At 40.9% G+C, this 23,001-nt stretch overlaps 2 protein-coding genes, 1 long non-coding RNA gene and 1 other non-coding gene across 5 annotated transcripts in view; 2 read left to right on the top strand and 2 right to left on the bottom strand.

The window, feature by feature from the left end:
- The window catches only part of sema4gb (sema domain, immunoglobulin domain (Ig), transmembrane domain (TM) and short cytoplasmic domain, (semaphorin) 4Gb), a 36,444-nt gene extending 27,236 nt beyond the window's left edge, over positions 1 to 9,208 (bottom strand). Inside the window, exons 1-2 of the mRNA XM_037080498.1 lie at positions 9,110 to 9,208; positions 3,595 to 3,877 (exon numbers count right to left, since the gene is read on the bottom strand). Coding sequence (XP_036936393.1) covers positions 3,595 to 3,739 — 145 coding nt within the window. The 5' untranslated portion in view covers positions 3,740 to 3,877; positions 9,110 to 9,208. The remainder of the gene's footprint in view (positions 1 to 3,594; positions 3,878 to 9,109) is intronic.
- Positions 9,209 to 10,555: 1,347 nt separating this feature from the next.
- LOC119009356 lies at positions 10,556 to 11,596 on the bottom strand. Its single transcript, XR_005071700.1, has 2 exons — positions 11,458 to 11,596; positions 10,556 to 10,687 (listed from the first exon to the last, which is right to left on the bottom strand). It is a non-coding gene; the product is annotated as an uncharacterized LOC119009356 (long non-coding RNA).
- Positions 11,577 to 20,463, top strand: mfsd13a (major facilitator superfamily domain containing 13A). 2 transcript variants are annotated; one of them, XM_037080504.1, is made up of 9 exons: positions 11,577 to 11,732; positions 13,812 to 14,074; positions 14,430 to 14,509; positions 15,612 to 16,061; positions 16,181 to 16,301; positions 16,493 to 16,589; positions 17,041 to 17,212; positions 18,336 to 18,529; positions 18,725 to 18,975. In XM_037080504.1, exons 2-9 carry the CDS (start codon positions 13,907 to 13,909, stop codon positions 18,973 to 18,975), a joined length of 1,533 nt encoding a protein of 510 aa, XP_036936399.1. In that variant the 5' UTR covers positions 11,577 to 11,732; positions 13,812 to 13,906. The 2 variants fall into 2 exon arrangements, with proteins under 2 accessions (XP_036936399.1, XP_036936400.1); XM_037080505.1 differs by lacking the exon at positions 11,577 to 11,732 and having other exon boundaries at positions 13,907 to 14,074; positions 18,725 to 20,463.
- Positions 20,464 to 21,810: 1,347 nt separating this feature from the next.
- Positions 21,811 to 21,925, top strand: LOC119010465. Its single transcript, XR_005071975.1, has one exon. It is a non-coding gene; the product is annotated as a U5 spliceosomal RNA (small nuclear RNA).
- Positions 21,926 to 23,001: the final 1,076 nt, after the last annotated feature.

The raw sequence follows: 23,001 nt of genomic DNA on the forward strand, positions 1-23,001 counted from the left end.
ACTGATTATTTTATTGATTGATATGATGATTAGCTCCTCGATTATCTGATTATATGTGTCCAACCAGTTCTCCAAAACACACAATTATTCAGTTTACAATCATGTAAGACAGAGAAAAGAATCAAATCCTGACATTTAAGAAGCTTTGACCAGGAAATGCATTTTTTTACTTAAAAATGACTAAAATTATTAGTCGTTGACAAAATAGCAAATTAAAATTCTGTTGCGAAATGTATTGTTAAGTTGACTGATTGTAGAGGCTGAGCTGGATTCATTAAATGTTATAGTTTGATATATTATTTCTAATACTCTTATTATTCAGATATGAGACATAACGTTTTGATCTTGTCTGCAGTCAAAAATATTCAGCCAACATAAACATCTTGTAGCTACATTGTGAGCTGGTTAGGTCATATTTACTGACACTTGGATTTGGTTTCCTGCTTTTGCATCCAGCTCTCATTATACATCCAGAGATATCTGGTTCTTTAGCTGCTAAATGCTCCAATATGTCCAGCAGCTAATTGCTAACAGGTAGTTTAAAATGGTTTTAGATGAGCCGAAAGACACTAAATCGCTCTGGAGCACATAGTGATTTAACATCATAGTGTTGATTAATGTAGTGGATGTGAATACTTAATACCACCACCGCTTACAGGCTAGAAAAGTAGAGCATTTACTGGTAAGATGTTACAGCTGTAAGGACCTCGTTCCTTCTATAGCAGGTCGTCCCTTGATATTTCCACTGTGCATCAAGTCATCTGATGTCATCTTCCATCTTTTAAGTCTGATCTTCCTCTGATACGTGATGTCCTTGTACTCCCACTCACGAGGGCCAACTGCAAAGCACACTGTAAATTAACGAGCGCCCCCTCAACCTTGCTGAGAAACATAATATAAATCCTCCCACGGTGTCTCCCATAGGTAGTGACACCCACGTACGACATCCATCCTATTTCCATACACACCTCTGCAGACACGTTTTCATTTATGAGTCTTAGCTCGCCCGTCTCCCTCCCCCGCTGGAGACACATGTGTCACCACAGGGAAACTGACGGTGTGCAGATTGTGCATGATGTGACTGAATGCATGCCCAAACAGCCCTCTCTCCTCACACACACACGCACACACACACACACACACACTGTACTCTGATGAAACGCATGCTGACACACGTGCACAGCCTGCACTCTCACATGCACTCCCCCGATGATTAGAAAGTAGGTCAAGGACAAGTTTCTGCGAGGGCACAGGGAAAAATAAAATCTGCGATGAGAGAGGGACTCTGGCTGCCGCACAGAAAAGTGGCCACAGTGAGCACCAGCATGTATGATTTATAATCTGAGGCGGACTCAGAGATGTGTAAATAAATAGCCAGCGGCATGGCAGACTAGAAAATGAGATCTGTCCACGAGGTGCTTAGAACTCACTTAACGAGGCCTAATGAGTTATACCCCAACCAATGAACTCCTCTCAGTTAATCGACTGTGTCCTTTTCGTTTGGTTGACAATTAACTGCTGGGATACAAGTACCCAGTCCAGAGCTGCCTGTCAGATCCCATTGGATGCAGTGAAAAGCTCCTCAATAGCAGCTTTAAAAGTGGTGCGATGTTCAGTATTTGTGCATTTCTCAGTGCTGCAGGGTCTGCCATAAATACTTCTTCCTAAATATTCTCCACAGCACAACAAATCAGCTCATTGTGAAGCCAAACTCAGACCTTTAAGGGAGCATATTCACATGATCACATCCTCTCTCTCTCTCCTCGTCTCCACCAAGCTGCATTCATTTCACCCACAATTCCTCTCAGGCAGCAAACAAACACAACACAAAAAAAAAAGTGGCTCGTCCTCGTCTCTCTTCTTAAGTTATTGTGACTCAGAACGTGGAGCGAAACGTTTCCGAAAACATCATCTCACGCTGCAACACTCTCGTGACATTGCACCGGGGGAGAGCTCTGCTGGCCCTGTTCACTCCACCCCTCCTCTAATAATACTCGTCCTCAGAGGGATGAAGAGAAGCGGACAGAGGGGTGGAGAGGAGTGGAGGTAAGAGCGCAGCCGTCCGATCGGCCTGCCGGTGCTGGAGTTCCCCTCTCGCTGCAGCTGCAGTGGAAGCCTCTGCCGCAGTGATGAGGAGTGAGGAGGAAGAAGGGAGGGGAAAGGTGAGCTGGCGGCAAGCAAGGAGGAGGAAGGTGCAGATGATGTGCGTAAATACACACCCTGAGCCAAAATACACCTATTCAGCAGTATTTTCCGCACGTACACTAATCAGATCTACCGTGCTCAGGTCCTCTTTTATGGGGGCCTCTTGTCTATTGTTTCATTAGAAGTGTTTGCTGAGGCGTGTGATCTAGGACAGGGCTTGAGAGAGGCGATTAATAACTCTGAGCATGAAGGAGCTGTCTTCAGGGCCGACTTCGAAAACTGTGCCACTTCTTTAACAGGCAGGGGAGGAAGGAGGCGGAGAGGCATCAAATAAGGACAGCGAGGTGAGCGTCTGGTGGGCTCGTGCACGTGTGTTTTGCACAGATGCATAGAGGTTTTCAGAGTGTGACACTGTGGCCTCCCTCCGTCCCCTCCCAGCATTATCACTCACTGTCTTACTTCTTTCTGGGGGATAATCATGAGCCATGTTTTTGCATTTTCATTTCCCATTTATCTTTGACGAACGTGATCAGAAAGCATAATGTCATCATGGATTCAAAAAGTTACACTGTGAGCTACAACTTGAGCCCAGTTACTTTAAGGGCCTATGACACCAACAACGATCACGATAACAACTACAACGATAATGATGAGCGAATCAAGACTGATGACGTTCTGTGAACGGTGGCACCAAGTTCGCTCTGTGAGCTCCAGCTGTGTTTGGCAGCTTAATAGAATGGATATTTCATGACCTGCTGTACGTTTTGCACAGAAACGAGAAAACAATAAGTATCTGTTTATAAAGTTATGAGAATCCAACACTCAACAAATGTTATCCATACTTTTGTATGAATCAACACATATTATCCTCTCGACTCTCAAAGAGAGACCACATCAGCACCAAAGAACGTTTGCTATCGTCTCTCAGAAAAATGTGTTTGTCTTAAAGAGAAATGTGCAGCCTGATATATGATAGAGAAGCATTTAACAAGTTGGATAAACAGCCAAGACTGTGTTATTAGAGTGAACCACCTAAAAATGGTTTCCTAAATGTCATTTATTCGCATACACAAAAGAAGTCGTCTACAGTTAGAAAACAGTATTACAAGCTCTCAATGAATCTCCCCAAACTGAAGATATATGATGCCCTTGTTAATTTGGATGGAGTATTAACAGTTGTCAGTGTTTCTATCACTAATCACATCCTTCTAAAAGTGATCTCAGTGATATTGTTTGCTACTGTCCGACATCGCCGTCACTTTAGTTTAAGAATATCTATTCATATTTATTCACATTGGATATTGGAGTTTATGGTATTTCAGAAAATGTAACTCAAATCAAGATCTCACATTATGTGTATCATGTCTGTGTGTTTAGATTTTAATGATTTATGAGAAGAAGAAGCAGATCCAGTGCTGAAACACATGAAATATTGTGTCTGCCCCTCACCTTTGGAGAAGACAGTCGTCCTGGGAGTGACGTCCAGGTCCAGGGACGGGCTGAAGGGGAAGGCCCACAGCTGTGACAGCCTGGCGAGGAGCGTGAGGAGCAGCAGCAGGAGCAGGAAGGGCCGGACTGACCTCTGGTCTCCCATGTTTAACACACAGACCTGGTCCAAGATCAGCCTCAGATGCAATTTGTCAAACACACAAAATGTGTGGGAAATGTGTATCTTCAGGCCCAGCAGCAACAGACGGAGGCTCTTTGATTATCCTTCAGTTGAGAACACACTCTGAGAAGAGAAGGAGAAAAAACACGTTTGTAAAAGAGAAATTAACCAGCGTGAGACGCTCCTGTCCTGAGGAGGAACTGGAGTTCAGAGAGATCAATTAAAAACAAAAAGATCATTACAGAACAAACACACTTCTACCTGAGGGGGAAAACACTGAATGGAGTGGATCAGATCCTTTACTTAAGTTAATGTACCAATACAGCCAAGTAAACTTAACTTCATAACATAGCCACAACATTTCTTCAAAGCTTTAACACTTTAAAACTGACTTACAGGTATAATCTACCTTGATAAGAAGATCTTTTTGCAGTGAGGTCATTAAGTCAAACTTCATGTTCTTAATGTTTACACTAATGATGTCTTATATTATTATTTCAAAACATCCACCACTAACTCTGCTGAGGAGATACCAAGTATGAACTTTCCTGCCTCCTTGACAGCACGGGCAGAAAATTACTTTCTGATACGCATCATCACTCTCTGATTACAACCAATTAGGCAAAGTGAAAGACAAGAGGTGCTGCTACATAAAAGACCCTCTAAAAAGTTATGGGAGTTAAATCATGTGCCCCTGCGATGCGATATTGCAACACACAACTCCCATTTCTTAATTAGCCGTGTGCACACTGGAGCAGCATGACGGATAATCTACAGATTAGGCGCCGTGCCATCAGCACAATCTCCGCCTGGCTGCCCGCTCTCTGGCTCCGTCACTGATCAAAGGGTCAACACTGCGAATCCCGCTCTGCCGCACTGTGACGCTGGAGAATTCCCGGTTTAATCTCCACGGCTGCTGCTGCTAATCACTCGCAGCACGAAGCACAATGAGGCTAATGACCTCTCCGTTAGCACTTTGGGTGCTGAGCTTTGAAATCAACCCATAAGATGACAAAGTGGGAGATGAGAAGGGTAAAAGTTAGTGATGGTGCAGGGATCCTCTCATCTCCTGCTCATCCAGAGCAATTTCATGTCTGCTTTTAATATAATCCATGCTGTTGCTTAAGAAAACCTGTTATCGCCGTGTTACCTAACTCAGACTGAAGAGTCCAAAAGACCTTTTAAACTGGAATCATGAATTTTACTAAACAAGGTTAAAGGTGAGGAACTGAGGTTTGTCATCCTGGCAAATAGAACTACTGTTCCAAAGGTCAAAACAATCACACTAAAATGGTGGAACTAGAAACTGTAAATACAGCAGAAATCCATCTCAGATGTACAGAAATGGTCAGAGTTTCTGTGAGGATTGTGAGCTCTTGATATTTGATACAATTTTCCAAAAGATGAGCCACAAAGCAAAAGATAATGCTTCTGTCTTTGTGTGGAGATCTTTCTTTCTAGGTGGAGACCCAAACTTCTGCATCTGCTGACTTTCCTGTCAGAAGATGGAAGGGGGAACTGTGTTTCAACATTTGTAAGCGTGAAACCACTGAATGTTTTTGATGAGATGGGACATTGAGCCATTGCACCAGATTTTGTGCAGCTCTTCCTGGAGCCACAAAAGGCTTTTATACAAGTCTTTTTAAGCAGCAGCGCTCCCCAAGACCTGTAAACACACTTTTATGTTTAAAAGTTCCCCTTTAATATCACAACTGAGAGAAGAGCAACATAGCAACAGAACAACATTGCAACATAGCAGCATGAGTCTTGTTTGATGACTGTCTCCCAAACCACCGTCTGCCAAATCAGAGAGCCGCAGATCCACCAGCGAACAGCTCATTAATGTGGTTTTGTCAGCTGCTGCCCTCATGTAACACACAGCAAACACACCGTTGTTTCAACACATCTGCAGTTGCGTCGTGTATGTATACTGGTCTACAGGAGCTGGCAAGCACGCTGACAACACTGATGAAAGCTCGAGAGCTCCAGGAGGGGAAAGGTAAACACATCTGCCTTGGCACTGGCACGACCGACGTGTCATGCATGATGGAAGAACAGACGAATCGAACAAAACAGCAGGCTGCGTCTCAGTTTCTTAATGTTTATCGATCCGTGGGGCTGGTTTTACCACAGATCTTTGGACATTTAAGTCTAATATCAGTGAAATAAAGACGTTGATGAAGCTGTTTTCTTTGCGAACCCTTGTCAGGCTGCACTGAATGGTTTGCAGAATATCGAGTGTGACATTTCTGCAGAAAAATCGATAAAACAGGTGAGATATTTTTGTACTGTCTGTCAAAGGTTAGCACTTAAACCACAGAAGACTGGACCATATTTCTGATAATGTTTGTGATAAAGCCAACAGCCAACAAAGACTTTAATAAAAGGATTATATAATATCTAAGCCATCCTCGGTTATGATACTCTTTTCTTCTTTCTTTATCCTGAACCGCTGGGAGTTGGCATGCAGCTGAACCATAAATGAGATTACTCGCACATTAAAGGAAGAATGAGTGGGTTCACCCTGTGGGCCTGATTCACCGTGATGTGGAGAAATCTTTAGACACATCTTTTCAGAGAAGCATGAAATTATGATTGTGTCGCAAATAATCTGCATCTTCATACATCGAAAATGTCCAGAATTTACGGAGGAAGCGGTGTCCTGTTTTGTTCTATCTATCAGATAGAGCTGGAAATCATTTCATCATACTGAAATAATAAATAATAAGAGTGTGTTACGATTTTTTGGGACCCAGAGGGACGGATATATAAATATATATATATATATATATATTTATAGCTGGCAGGGAAATTCAAATAGGCTTTTTTTCTGCTGTGAGCCTGAACTATTATTAAATGTATCTCTGCATAATATGTGTTGACAGATTATCTCCCCATCTTTGTCTTTCCTGAGGTTGAATCATACAGGAAGATGGAGCCGTCACCAGAGCCACCTCAACTGCAAATCATTCAGTATATCTGATAAAATAACTTTCATTTTGATTTGAAAAGTAAGAGGAATTATCTCAAAGGTCAATCTATGACTTGTTTGTCTTTAAATTCATTTGTAAATGAGAGCTAACTCTAGAAAAACAGCTCACTTCCGCCTCTGTGAGCTGGAATCTACAAACTAATTTGCACATACTTGCTGTTAATTTGTCACATATTCCAAAGTGTAAATTGGTCATCTGTACACCATTATAATAAAACACGCTTTGCGTATTAAGATGTGCAAAAACTGGCTTTATCAAAGGTTAGTAAACAAGTAAATTATGTTTTCTTTGTTGTTCCTGCGGTTTATCATCATTTCTTTGGTCTTTTTAGGTCTTCATTCAATAGGACAGTTTGACCTCTGACCTCCTGTATGCTGTTAATGATGTAGCCTATCCAAACTATCGAAACCAACACAGGAATGATTGACATTGCAACAACCAAGTGCTCTACCAAACCTTTACAAAACCATGGTATAAGATGAGCTGCACAATCAGTATGTTTACAGGAGAGACATAATACCAGAGAACATCTGTCTGTCTTGTTGGCCTCTGCAGAGCATGTGCAAAAGTAATAATCTCAGATTTTCATGTAAATAAATATCTGTTGAGTTATTTATGGTATTTATTGTCGAATGAGGTGACACAATGACGATTGAGCATATGGCCCACTGATGAAAGCCCTTTGCATCTGCTGTAATACCGAAGATGTAAACAGGGTGGCGACCTCACAAACGGCACGTTCACCGAGCAGTGATTGGTCGGCCAGAGAGAGTGTGACATCACAGTTTTATTTGTCCTGGTCGCTGCTAGCGTTGGGAGTTAATTATTTCAAATCTTAACAGTCAAGATGCCAATCAATTTCATGTGCCGTCGTTATGGAGGCGTGACAAAGCTGCCAACTGACGTCACACTGGATCTCTGGGAAGCAGTGAGGCCCGAAAACACACCTGCAATCACTGCTTTCAGAAAACGTTTTTCCAGGTTGCCACTTTAAGTTGCCATGAATATAGAAATACTGAACCACAGGGGGACAAAACCCTTCAGTCTACAAAAATGTATCATTGTAAATACGATTATGTAACTTCAGTATTATTAATAATATGTTATAGAAGCACATATAGACACATACAAGCACATTTTGGAGCCTGTTGTTGGTGGATAAACTTCAGTAAGTATTTTTGACATTTCTTTACTACTTAATTCACTAAAACACATTAATAATTGTCACCAGTCTTCATTTTCTTCACACTAAATCACATGTAACTCTTTATGTTAGATAGTGTAGCTAATGTGTTTTCAGGTATTTGAATAAGCAAATAAGAGAAGATGTTTCAGTTGCCCCCTCAAAACTTATATCAAATGGTGCTTTTTCGCATATTATCTAACAATGCAGTTACAAGTTACCTTTCAAATTGAATTCAACTATAGAGTACGCTGATTATTATAGTAAAAAACATCTAAAAGTGAATAAATAGATTAAAAATGGCTCCACCGTGAACTACCTATGATACTGACTTACTTTTAACATGTTATTAGCAATAATACAATAATATAATATATGTGTTCTCGTTGAAACACAGTAGTTTGAATGCAGGACTTATAATTGTAATGGCGTATTTTACATTATTTTACTTTTACTCAGGTAATGGATCTACATACAGGGAGATGTCTTACAACCTGGCAACCCAAAATGTCTTAAAGGTTTATGTATAACTTATTAAGTGTTAATAAATGATGCTTTAACTATTAATAAAGCCACAAGTAACAGCTTTTAAACCACCCTTTATCAGACAGTGTTAATCAGCTTAGTTAATCAATCTATTAACCTCAATCATGACCATAGTTAAAGCTCTATCAGTTTAGAAGTTCTGAAGATAATAATTTTAATACGTTTAATGAACTTTTCCGCATTTAACCACTGAAGATCATTCTAACAGGCTCTCTCCTGTCATTCCACCGCTCTTTGTCTCATCAGCTTCCATTCACCTTCTTCTTTAGCTCACAGAAATACAGCAACACACCTAAAAACAGCAGCATACGGCAACACGTCGGGCTAACATGAGATCCTCAGTCCAACCAATGCAGTCAGCTCGTAAGAATACCGCACACAAAGCTGTGATCCATTGTTACGTTTAACTTCCAGAACAGGTTCAGAACGTGTCTGAACATCCACCCATGTGCACCTGTCCGACCTGGACTGCAGCACCGCGAGACAAAACACAGCCGCGCACTTCTTTTTAATCACCTTCACCTGAGCGCAGACACACGTACAGACCAGAGTGTGTGTTTGGGGCGGAGAAAAAAGTGTGAAAAGAAACATTAGAGATGGTGAGATGGTGAAAAGAAGCAGAGACTGACTCACCTGCGTGTTTCCTGGAGTCCACCAGAAATCCTCTGGTTCGTCCTTTCCGCGGCGAAACACGAGCTCCTCTGCTGCTGCTGCTGCTGCTGCTGCAGTTACCCAATGCACACACACACACACACACACACACACACACACACACACACACACACACACACACACACACACACACAACCAAGTCTCCCCCCACCTCCCTGTCACACACACACACACACACACTGGATTCATAGCCTATATAAGCTGACCTGCCTTATTTTATGACCACATGGCTTCCTCATGTGGCTTTCTGTTGTTGTGAGACAGAAACGTTGATTTAGGAGCATTTATTCTTTTTAAACAACAACGTATCTCACAAGAATAACTCTCATTTGTATCCTGGTTATCATCAATTACAGGCCAACAATATTCTGTAGGGGATAAGTAGAGCCAATGGGTAAAATAAGCCACGCCCTTTATCGATGTAAGCATAAAAAAGTAAACATGTGACTTCAAATTAAGGAAGTATAGTTCACATAATGCAAACCTAAGCAAAAACAAACCAACGAAAAAGTAACATTATGTTATTAAAATTTTGTTTTCATTAAAGATGCACTATGTAGTTTTGCGGAAGAAATTTTGAAAATCTTCGCTGACACCAAACAAACTCAATAAACAAACTCTCTTTGTTTTCCTGACTGGATAAACTAACTTAACTTAAAGCTTAAAGGACAAAACAATTTAATACTGTTTTTTTTTTTTGTTTGTTTGTTTGTTTTTTGATATGTGGCGGACCCTGCCATCTTTGTAACTTCAAACTGTGTTTTCTGGGACCTTATTTTCCTCTGAGAACAGCTTGTTTATTCACTCATGGAATCAATGAATATTCCCGAGTCCTGATTCCAAAACTACATAGTTCCCCTTTAAAAAAGATGTGTTTTCAGACATTATTACATGTTATTAAGTTTCTTTGAAAAGGTCATAAACTTGGCATAATTCTTCTTGATATCAACTGATATTAACATCTGTCCTGAGTGATCTGATCACAGAGGGAAAGCTCTCAGCTCATCACTCGAGTATACACTTGCGATGGTTTTCCACAAATAAAGAAATATCTTCATGTACAGCATTTGCTGAATTTACAGGAAAGCCTAAATTATTAAGAATTTGTCATAAACCCTGTTTTAAAACATTTATAAAGTGTCTCAAAACTCAACAACTCATAAAATTAAGTGATTTTTAAAGGGAGTCTGGGGACTTTTTTTACAAGTGAAGATGTTCCACCAACAGTCTGTTTCAGACTAACAAAAATGAATCAGATTTTTTGTTAAACTTGCAGACTGCTTTCATGGACTCACTCCCTCAAAATGTAAGAATATCTGTTCCGTCCTTCCTCATTTTCCACCTTTGGGCATGTTGTGCACAGGACCAGCTTTGTTTTTCGATGGGACCACTGCTCTGAAACCATAATCATTTGATAACTTGTTTTTAATGTTTACATGTGCAAAGAAATCAGAGGCTTTATTAGAATTTCTTCTGATGTTTCAGCTGTCTGTAAGTCTGATCCGTATCAGTTCATCTATGCCCTGTGACTGACCCCTACTGGAGAAGAGATGGAAAGACAAAGTCAGAAACTTTCTTAGTCTTATCCTTTCTTTAGATAATTGAGGACATGAAATGGTCTACTGGTATGTACATATATAAGTCAATATACAAATCTAGTTCACATGTTAAGAAAAGTTTCCTCTCAAAATACAGCTTTGATAGAAGGTATCTGTGGATAATTACCCAGATAACAGACCCATTTAGAGATAATCAGCCAGTTACGTCACTGGCTTTTGCTGTGTTAGTCAGATATTCACTCTCTGATTGTTCAAGCGATGGAAAAACCCCAAAATAAATTCATTTTACAGACAAGTTTCAAGGGAAGATATAGCAACACTATTGAAAACGAAATACGTTTCAAGTGTGTCCAATCAGACACACTTTTACATGGAAATGTATACACAAATGTATGTATACCACTTCTCTAAAGGTACATTGTAAGAAATGGTAGTCGATCACACTAAATATTTGACGTTGAATCAATGTAAATAGTTCATTCTGTTTAACATCTATTTTTAACTCCATGCAAACAATTTTCTGAGGGTGGAGTAAACATCAAGAGTGAAATCAAGTAATTTTGATGCAGAAACAACCTTTCAGCCACAAGGTAGGAGCTGGAATCACTTTTCAGCAGGTGAAATACAGCCTTTTATTGGTTGTATTGGCCCTTTGAAGGTATTTCAACAGGTAGAAAGGGATGAGTGGACTATAATCTGTCAAATATAACCATTAAGAATGAAATCAAGTCATTTTGATGCAGAAACAACCTTTCAGTCACAAGGTAGGAGCTGTAATCACTTGTTTTGGCACTACACCGGAAGTTCCGTAGAAGAAGAGCAGAGCGGCAGCTGGAGGTCTCGTGTCGTCACGGCTGTGAGTAACCAGCTGTAACTGTCATGACGTGGTCCGTCTGCCTGCGTCGTGCTGGTCGTCCAGTGATCGAGACACCGCCGCCGCTGACTAACAGAGGATCGTGAGCAAAACACGTCCCGCTTCCCACCGAGCCGCGATTCATCCGGCGTGGATTACAGCTTTCCTGTCGGTACGTTAACATATTTCAGCATATCATGTCCGAATATTCTCGAAGCTAGTTGTAAATGTGTTTTGTCAACTTACCAGTTAGCTAGTACTAGCATTTAACTAAGGCTAGCTAGCGCTAACCATTAGCGGTAATTGGCTGCGATTTCCAGCCGAGTCACAGATATAATCATAACAGGTAGTTATCGATTTATTTTTTTTATGGTAAGACGACGCAGCCGACTAACTGTTACACGACGTCAGTGACGTTAGCTGTTGTTTTTAATGGCCGAATACGACAGTAACGGTCGCCCAAGACTATTAATTAACTAGCTATCTTGCTAGCTTAGTTAGCTGGTTGTAACCAGAAGCTCTAACGTTGGTGAATTATGTTAATTATCAGAATAATTTGTTTGTTTGAGACCTGGTTCTCAATCTAGCAGCCTAAGGGAGACACTCCTTGTTAGATATTCTCTTTTACAGCGTGTTATGTTATGGCTTACTTACATTACAGGAAGCTATGAATGCTTATTCAACATGTTCGTTGATTTGTGACATTGCTAACAAATGCTAATACTGGTAGTGCATGTTGTTGATTTTAACAGACGTTTTGAGCAGGATTGTTGCTTTCAGTTTCAACATTATTACCCACATGAACTGTGTAATCTCTGTGTATGCAACAAGTGATACATGGGATGGCGGATGTTCCCCAATCTGTTCTGAGATCAGGTGTCACCAGCTCAGTCACCATGTTTGGCCGCTTTATCTTCTGGCTATCAGAGGGAATACAACAAAGTAATCAAAGTAAGATTCCTCTCCGAATCTGCTGTGGCTGAGAGGACATGAATTGGATATTTGTTGATGCAAGTCCCGCTCTGTCGCCTCTTGCCAAGTAGAGCACTTCTGATTTAGTAAGATATGTGCTAGAGATGTGATCTGGTGCAGCCAGATGAGAGTTATCCTGCCTCAGCGTTCGGATCTGATAGGAACAGGGCTGGAACTGGCTTTTTGTTGCACTCCAAGGAGGCTGCTTTTCGCCAAGTTTTCTCTCTCACTCAGATCGTGATATGAAGCTGCGGGTTTGCAACGTTGCTTAGACACCTCATTGTGGTCGTCTCTTTCTGAACGTATCAAACAATGCCTTGAAACACTGTTATTGTGAGATGTAATGTTGCTTTCTCCACTGAAGATATGAGAGAATGTTTATATTCATAGTTGAGGCAGGTCTGAGCTTGTGGGAGTCAGGTGCGACTGTGAAGTACGATGCCTGTTGGTGGTTGTAAGTGAATTCTTCTCCCAAGGGTGCTGCGTGTGAGACTGCAGCAGGGACTACAAAAGGGAAGTGAAACAATCCCGGTGACTAAAAGAGAAATACGGCAGGATTTGCATTCATGGAAGGGAACTCAGTTTGTTTGACAAAAGACAGAACTTCACAAGGATGTGTGACATGGAGACAACTTTAAATATGTGCTATTTTAAGCCAGCGCATTCCTTCTTGTAAGAAGTAACTTTCCCCTTAGCATTTACAGACACTCATCCACAACACCTTAAGAATGCAGTGTTGAATGTCACACCTGAGGGCAATAAGGCACAATGAAAGAACTTGGCCTAAAACGAATGACTTTGGTATCGTATAACTTTTCTTTTTATGCCATTTTACTGTGAAGAAGACCAGCTTTTTATGGGGACACAGTGGTGGTGTGTTAGAGGAGTGCTCATGAAAATAACTGAGGGGAATAACAGTTGACGCGTGCACGCACACACACACACACACACACACACACTCACACACTAAATCTGGGTGTGGTCCAGAGGAGAAAGGAACTGTGGCCCCCAGCCTAACCAACTTTAATGAGTACTTACGGTACTGCTGCTATGGAAATAGCTCCTCTTTGGTCGGCTCAAACTCTACAGAGACAGAGTCATATGACTTTGTGGGGCTCGTGCTAAAACCGTGTACTAACTTCCAGTAAGACACGGCTAAATCTCAAGCATATTAAGATTCAGAGTTATCTTCATGGTGAAAGTATATATTGTCTGAGTCAAACAACTTGATGAATGTTCCTGTCAAGTCTCTGTGTATTTATTCACTTGTTGTTTGCAGGTGAGGATGAGGTGGTGACCCTGGGTCGGCCAGGCCGTGAGATGATTGCAGCTTGGCACAGAGAAGAGACGGAGCAGAGTGATTGAGACAGAAGAATGGGCAGGAGCGTCTGGGGCTTCTGGCAAGGCGTCTTCTCCACTGCAGTGCTCTATGGATCTTTGGCTTTGTTTACCTCCATCCTTCACAATGTGTTCCTCCTGTACTACGTGGAGACATTTGTGTCCATCTACAAGATCGATAAAATCTCCTTCTGGGTGGGAGAGGTGAGTGACCAAGTCTTTGATCTGTAGCTGTGTTAGTTAAACATGTGATCTAAATTTTGATTTGTAGTCAAGGCATGAAACGTAGCAAGAATTTGCTAGTAACACGCAAGTGTTGCTTAGTGTCCTTCAGACCAGTTTGGTAGATGTCCAGCATGTTCAACAACAGATTTTTATCTTTAAAACCTTTTGGGGTGGAGAAAATGTAATGAGGACATAAACCTCCCTCTAGTTTTCGTACGGATTCATTTGGATCCGCAGTCATCTCACGTGTTCCTCGTGTTATAGCTCAGCAGTAAACAATCTTCATCCTTTATTTGTTGATTTGTATTAAGCATTGTTGTCTTCTGCTCTGCAGACAGTGTTCCTCATATGGAACAGTCTGAATGACCCTCTCTTCGGCTGGCTGAGTGATCGCGCCTTCCTCAACTCTCCGCAGTAAGTCTCCATTCTGACTTCTTCTTCCGTATTTATTCTCAGAGGAAACACTGTGGTGACGTAAGCGTTTAGAAGATTGCAAAACAAATAAGATCACTTGCACAGCAAAAAAGACTGATTTTCAGATTGTAATATTTTAGGATATTGAAGATACATTATTAAAATATGTCAGTGCCACTGTGAAGATACAATACCACGTAATGTAGCTCATCTATCATGTTGGATGTACAAGCAATAAAAATCTGTGATGATGATTGATTCATCTTTTCAAGCAACGCATTTGCTGGTTCCAGCTTCTTAATGCTTTTCTCTGTCATTTATAGTTATCAATTTGAAATTGTCACTGCTGACTGCTGGGAAATGTATAAGAGTATTTTCACATTTTTTTTCCTTTTTAGACTGAATCAATTAATCATAGAAAAAAATTAGCAGATTATTTGACAGCACTTCTGTCTGAGAGAGGCTTCACAAGCAAAAACAAAAAGCAAGTAATGTTCACACCAGGTGATTCTCTCGACTTAGTATCATATAGTTCCTATGATGTGCATAAACACAGTCCATCTATCAACTGAAAGGCACTGATGGTTAAAAAAAAACACTTCCCTTGAAAATATTTGCATTTATACAAATACTTCTTCATGTAAGATGAAACTGGGATGAAAGAAAGCATCTTCCTCATTCTGACATCCCTTTGCTCTCCAATCCTTCCTGCTCTCCAGTTAACCTGCTGATTTTTACCACTGTGTTTCCTGCACACATTGCCCTACAACTTCACAGAGCTAAGACATTTATATACATGTAAATGTTTCAGTGTAAATGCTTTTATCAGCTGCAGTAACGCGAGTGAGGCAAAGTAAACACTTGATTAGAGCGACAGTTGTCAAACAAAAAGCTGCCATCTTTGTTTGTGTTCCGTCAGCATTATGCAACTCGTGACTCTTTATTTGCAAAAGGTGATAACGTGTTCTGCATCCTTCAACGTGATTCAATGTTGTGCAGCAATGACGTGCATTTCCACTTTTATTTATGATTTTATAGGTGTTTATACAGTATAACATCAACCATGCCAAAGGGACTATCTTTTGTTTGCTTTTCCACTCAGGTCAGGCCCTCCGGTCACAACTCCAGAGGTGGTGCTGAAGCGGCTGAAAGCCCTCTCCACAAATGGCCCTCTCTTCGCTCTCTCCTTCCTGGCATTCTGGGTGGCGTGGGCCAGACCGGGACTGCAGTTCCTGCTGTGCCTGTGTCTGTACGACGGCTTCCTCACTCTGGTGGACCTCCACCACAGCGCCCTGCTGGCCGACCTCGCCGTGTCCGCCGCAGATCGCACGCGCCTCAACTTCCACTGCTCTGTGTTCAGCGCTTTGGGCTCATTCTCTGTCTTTCTGTCGTACTCCTTCTGGGACAAGGAGGATTTCTACTCCTTCCGTATCTTCTGCGTGACTCTGGCAGCTTTTTCCATCTTGGGCTTTTTCTTGGTGTCTCGGTTGTTACGCCATCGTTTCCAAAAGGAAGTCCTTCACAGACAGGATGAGGCACAGACACTCAAGGAGTAAGGATTTACTAAAGATCTTTAAATTCTCAATTACTTTGGTTGAAATGTTTTTTGTCTGTCTTGTTGATGTTTCTTTTTATCTCACTCCTCTTGTCACTTTCTTTGGCTCTGTCCAGGCTGAGTGTCGGCCACGCTCCACTTACCCATCCAGAAAAACCCGTCACCATCGGACAGTACCTCAAACAGCTCTCCAAACACAAGAACTTCATGTGGTTTGTGTCCATGAACCTTGTCCAGGTAAGATGCTTATCACATGGGAAGTGCTACAGGTGCTGGTAGAGATGCAATGGAAAGACCTGATTAACATGGAAAAAATAGTGTATGAGCAAGTGACGGGGGGGTGGAGTGGAAAAAAAGAGTAAAGAGTAAGTAACAGTGTTGTTTTTATCCACTCTTACATGATGTTGTTGTCTCTGCTCTCTCTACAGGTGTTTCACTGCCATTTCAACAGCAACTTCTTCCCTCTCTTCCTGGAACATCTCCTGTCAGATAATATTTCTGCCTCTACTGGCTCAATTTTACTGGGTAAGATTTCTCGAAGAGGCAGGAAATAACTCACACTTTCAAGTCTTTTAAGTCAACACTTGGTAGTCCGACAGCTCGGCCACACAAAGGGCAGAAATTACCACATGTTGTTAGGTTCGTAGTTTAAAGAAATTGCAAAATGTCTTGTTGCTGTTATTTACATCATGCAGGCTTATGACATGCGTTCTTCTTTTAGTCTTACAAGCACATTTTAGTTGGCAATAATTGGATGAAAATGTCGCTGCAGCTCGATGAATTAATCTGATTTTTGCCCCAAAAATCCTCATCCATGACAGAAAAGCAGTGAAATATCTGAAATGTATCTCCTGAATCATAAAACAGAATAGATTTTTATTTTTATATTGATTTGCTGTCTTTTTGTTTTAATAACTATTGTTTCTGCTGAGTATTCTTTTTTTAAAAATATGGCTCTGCTTCTGCTCCCACGCAGGCATCTCTTACATTGCCCCCCACCTCAACAACTTGTATTTCCTGACACTGTGCCAGCGTTACGGGGTTTACCAGGTTATCCGCTGGCTATTTATGCTCAAACTGGGACTTAGTGTGGCTATGCTGCTGGCGGGGGCTGACCACATTTATCTGCTGTGCATCTTCATTGCTAGGTATGGCCACGCACACACATCAGTGCACGCTTCAGGGACCTGATGCGTGACAGCTCTTTTGTTTGCTTGTTTGTTTTTCAGGTTTTGATATTTGCCAAACTGAATACACAGACGCACTAAAACACACAGAGAGGACGAGTAGTGTCCGAGGTCGAGCCACCATTCGTTAAAAGCAGTATTCAGATATCATGTTAATTTCCGTCGCTACATCAATTTCTTTATTCCTTCTAAAATTATTTTTTGCTTCGATTTGTGCCTTTAATTATGCAACCCAAAATAATTCTCATTCATTTATTGATTTAACTCATTCATTCATTTATTGAAATCATTGAGGGGTGACGATCATTTGCAATGACACTGAGTCAGTTACATTGCAGAGAAAACAAGGGCTAAAAACAACATTGGAGAAATTCACAGATGGAAAGAAAAGGCGGTCCCACAATTGGCAAATGGAAAGCCTTTCAAATGTGATACTGTGGATATTTTAAGAGCTTAAATGTAACATAAAGCACTGTTATGTAAAAGCACTAAAACTTTGCAACTATGGTTAAGAATTTGATAGATAAAGTCAAATAATACAGTATAAAATGAAAATAGAGTGATGTGAAGTGAGGATTCTTCTTCCCTCTTCTGTTTTCTTTAGGCGTTTAGGCATCTTAATCCATTATTGATGTCAAATATTTTCTTTTAGGTAACAACGATAATCAAACGCTCTCTTACGCACTCAGCAGCCGAACATTGACGGAGTGTGTGGTTAGTCAAATTGTTCACAGTTGAGGTAGTTGTTGAACAATGTGTGAGTGCTTTTGGTTCATTGTCTGAAACCTTGCGGCTGAGCTGACACTGGTCGACCACAAGTGATAAAGTTCTCACTGTGTTTCACGTAATGCGATGTGGCTTTGAACACACAAGCGCACCTAAGCATGCTGTGTTACATCAGAGAACGCACCCATTCCCCTCCTTAGGAACAAACAAATGAATATTATGAATGGTAATTGACACACCTTTGTTAATGGGAATAATGTAAAGACAAACTGAACAACCTGCCCTTGATAATCAACTGGTAACACCTCTATTTACATTACACAGACTGCAACGTGTCTTCTTTTGCCTTCCTTCTTAGTAACCGAGTGTTTACAGAGGGGACGTGCAAGCTCCTGAAACTTGTTATTTCCGATCTGGTGGACGAGGACTTTGTCGTCAATCGTCGTCAGCAGGCCGCCTCAGCGCTGCTCTTCGGGATGGTTAACTTGTTGACCAAACCTGGCCAGACATTCGCCCCCCTGATTGGCACCTGGCTGCTTTGTGTTTACACAGGTACGGACAGCACTTACAGTCAGCGTTAACATGGTTTGATTTTTGTTTTTTGATAGAAATATTACCTTTCACTACATGATGGGCGATTGCAAACTGGCCTACTAGCTTCGGATCCACATCAGTGGATCATTGTACTCACTCAGCAATACCAGCCACCTGCGGACACTGAAGGAACTACTTTTTTCTCCTCCCCAGGTTATGATATTTTCGAGAGGGAACCTGTGAAGGACTCTCTGGTTTCTGTGCCTGATGTTGCCTCCGGCTTAGGGAAGCCGCCTCTGCGCCTGGGCTGCTTCTACATGTTGGTGTTTGTGCCTATCACCTGTGCCCTGCTCCAGCTGGCCGCCTGGTCTCGCTTCACGCTTCACGGCCGCAAGCTGCAAGGGATCAAGACCCTGAGACAAGGAGCACAACACGGCAACCTTATCGATGTCAAGGCCATATGAACTGAAAAGAGCTGCCCGAAGCTGCACACAGACACTTTTACAATTTTACAATCTCTTCGAAAAGAGGCTAAAGCAGGAGGCTGCTCTGATGTCTTCAGCGTGGTGTGCACAAATATGAATCTCTACACTGCATGCGGCTGTGTGGACAGTAGGCTGACAAATCCTACAAGGACGAACTTAAAACATTAAAAAGAAAAACCTGCCTTATTTTTTATATTAAAATATTAACCTATATTTATATTGAACAGATGACCAAAAGTCCAACCAATCAGTCCTTTTGGATGTAGATCGAACAAGGTGACAAGTTGTCATGGTGCACGCCAAAGATGGGGTGCCCTCTTTCAGACTGAATCTGGTCTAAAACTGAAGTTCTCAACCTTTTCAAGTTGCACCCGTTCCCTAAACATCATGTTCAATGCCACCAAACACCGGTACTTTTAATGCACAACATCCAAAAAGTGCCAAAATAAAAATGTCCAATCATAATCAATATGCACATGCGTTCTGAGTGATCTGGTCACAACTGAACAGCTCCAAGCACAGCTGTTCTCCTAACCTCCCAATTTGAGCAGCAGATGCTTGTGAACCTACCATTTACACAAAACTTATCATAGAATATAACACTGACGGCAAGCATGTAAAATTCCGGAAACCATTAAAAAAACACTACATTTTGAGACTTAGGAGCATTAGGAGAATTAGGAGAAACGGAAATTCGGCACGCTTTAACGAAGATATTTCCTTCTTTGTGTAAAAATTTTATCTGTTCGTTCATGTGATGTGGGTGTATTTGGCAGGAAGGTGAGATTTAGACACTTAATCCCAGGTGTGAATTTAAAGGCTTCAAGCTGTCCACTTGTAATCCGATCACTCAGAGCACATGGTAAACACAAATGTGAACACAGCCACTCAATAGAATCTACTTTGAAAATCTGGAAACCCCTGGAGAAGATCTCGTGACCCACAGGTTGAGAACCATCGGTCTGATGGTCCTTGCTGCCAGGCAATCCTTCAGCAACATCAGCAAGATATATTTAAAACCCTGGAGGTGAGAAGTTTTATCACAGAGATCGAGTTCTGATGTTATTAACGAGATTTAAAAAAAAGAGAAGAAAACATTAAATTGCATCAGTGTGTTCCGAGTGGTATTGATACTGCATGGAACCTGCACTTGAAAGCTGATTAACTGTTTTACTGTTTTACATTTACACAGAAGGCCCTGCCAGTTTTGATGTTGAGATCTGTATTTTCTGAAACGTTCCGTGTTGATGATGATGATGATGATGTTTTTGCACAAAACTGCCATTTGTCTGTTGTACTTCTAACATTCTGATTGTGACATAATTTATGTACTGTAGTGGTGAACATTGGAATAAGGAAATGATGCTGGTGATCATATCCGCTCGCTTTTTTGTAATTTTTCAGATTATACAAAGAATGTGAGGCATTAATACAAATAAACCTCATCTGTGTTGAAAGTTGACCAAATTCTGCTGTGCTGTGAAATCTTTTTAGCACCTGTCAAGCCACAAGGAACATTAAACTACTCAAATAAAGACTGACGTTATTCAAACAAATTTTTTTTAGCCATTGTCAGACTCTCTTACCGTGCACACTGTTGAAGTGTTGCTCACCACTATAATATGAGTCACCAGGTGTTTGTGGTTTCAGTTATTTTATTAAGTCTTAGTAACAAGAACATATACACCAGAATGTTTGTGTATGAAAAGGACATTTACAGGCCTGTGGTGTCCCAACCACAGATTATTATTGTGAATTTAGGAGGCATTTCTATATTTGAAGAGTTAGATAAACTGATGCAGTCAGTTTGATTTGACTGCAGTTATACTTTAATAATAAACCGTTCACCGTTCAGTAACGTCTTGCAAAAGACTGTAAGCTAATAGTTCATAGTTTCCTGCAGAACCTCAGCCCTGATGTGAGGAGGATTATTTTGTGTTTGGACCTGCGACCTGCTCCTGGAGCTCCATGGGAAAATATGCTGCTAGGTCCCTATTAGACTCAGACTCTGTTAAACATGTTTCTCCGTGCTCGTTACTTGAGTAAACACACCAGTTTGCTGAAGGAACATGTAACGTAAAAGCACAAAACTGAAATTATAAAACTGTTAAACTTAAACTATTTTTTCATACAATCAGTGATAGTGTACGGCCTACGACTTCATCTCCTCAGACGAAGACTCATCTCGCTCATTTCGAGGATCTGTAAACTAAGATGATGTCGTACTCTTCACAGGTTTCGTTTGTTTTCTTAGTTAAATCGATTCATGAGCGGTTGTTTCATGAACACGACAAAACTTTAACGATAAATCTAAAGAAATTCAGCAATAAGCGACGACTAGCACCGACTCTTTGGACGGGGAAGCTTCCTGTACGAAGGCGGAAGTAGCCGGAGATTAATTTCTCTCTTTGTTTGTACTCGCTGCGGGCTTACAGCGCATGCGTATGGTTTCTATCTCTATAATTTTAACTAATGTTGACTTTATTTTGTTGATTCTGATGTCCTGATTCAGACTATTTAGCATTTGTCTGACAGCTTTGTGTATTTTGTACGTCGAAGCTCTCCAACTGCGGTACGCAACCGAGTTCCGCTACCCATCATGCATCACTCGTAGCAGCGTAAAATTCTTCTTAAATCTATATTTAACTGGTTTTAAAATATCTTTTCCTTGCCTGAATATAAAATGGCTCAGTCTTTTTGTCTTAACATGTGCAGATTACACACGACACAAAAGTTATATTTGTAAAGTGCCACCATCACCGGAGGGTGTATCCCCGAGAGCCACTTCGCTCACTGAAACAGTAAAGGGACAGTACACTCATGTTTCTCTTCAGATCGTATAAATCTTTCGCCTTTTACTAAAGATTTCCGTGGAGAGGAACATCATGAGTTATAACTAATTTTTTGATGTCCTGCCTAGTGTGGGGCTTCCTCAACTGTCAAAGAAAATCTAAATTTGTGTTCTCTGTTGAGTCTATGCTGAAGTACAATTATCAGCATCACTTATCTGCGTTTGTATTGTTTATACCACATACATATATATACCATACCGAAACAGTGTGTATGTATAGAGGGAGCTGATTATACCAGGAGAGCAACCGAATGAAAAACCCTAACAAAAGAAATATAATTGATAAAGTGTAATAAAGCAATATATTTTAAAACACAACATGGTCACATCTTTCATTTTAACATATTGGAGTCTTAATGTTTTAACTTATTGGTGCCACAAACGCCCACAGTTACTTGGACTATTATTAATACTATTAAAGTTCCTATTTGTAAGAAAAGTTACAGAAATCACAATAATACTCAGTATCAAGTCTAAATATCTCAAATTTATGTTTTCCTCAATATTCACGCTGTAAAATAATAATTACATACTAAAATGATATTAATTAAAACATTTCCTCAGGGTAAGAGTTACGTCTTTAGTAGTACACAGTTATATTTCTGATTTAATACGAGTTTTGTTGTCAAAAATCCAAAGTTTGGTTGTGTTTGACCTGAGAATCCAGCAGAGGACACACTTGTTGATGCAAAGCTCTGCTGACAGCAGCAATAGATGCACATCCAAAAATCTACTGCACCCTTTTGTGTTTCACTGACATTTACTCTGAGGTCTAGTTATAAATCATTGCTTGCGGTCCTCTGTGTGCCTGTCATCTGCTTTAAAAAAAAAAGAGTTTAAAGTACAGGCCGTATATCTGCTGTAATGTTTTGTTTTTATTCCAAACAAGTCTGTTTCATTTTTAGTCACCATGTGTTGTAACTCTTTCCAGTCCACCCTCTGCCATAAAAAGATCCGATTATGAAGAATATAGTGGGAAGTACAGCTAAAGTCAGACTTCCCATTTCTTGCGGCTTCGGTGCTGTAATGTATCAGCGGTCGCTGCTGTCAGTAAAGAGAAACACGCTCACACAGAACAGGAAACAGGAGCGTGGTAGTCGAGCAGAAACAATACATCAGAGCGGCAGTTTGAGCTCTGACACTCCAGCTGCTTA

The sequence above is a fragment of the Acanthopagrus latus genome, chromosome 20, assembly GCF_904848185.1.
Source record: "Acanthopagrus latus isolate v.2019 chromosome 20, fAcaLat1.1, whole genome shotgun sequence".
Classification (NCBI taxonomy): Eukaryota; Metazoa; Chordata; class Actinopteri; order Spariformes; family Sparidae; genus Acanthopagrus; species Acanthopagrus latus.

Excerpts from the sequence above, each read along its gene's own strand:
- mfsd13a (XM_037080504.1), top strand. The coding sequence starts at position 13,907 with ATGGGCAGGAGCGTCTGGGGCTTCTGGCAAGGCGTCTTCTCCACTGCA. Across the intron at positions 16,302-16,492 it reads TGTCCATGAACCTTGTCCAG|GTGTTTCACTGCCATTTCAA; the intron begins GTAAGATGCTTA and ends CTCTCTCTACAG. Across the intron at positions 17,213-18,335 it reads CTGTGCATCTTCATTGCTAG|TAACCGAGTGTTTACAGAGG; the intron begins GTATGGCCACGC and ends CTTCCTTCTTAG.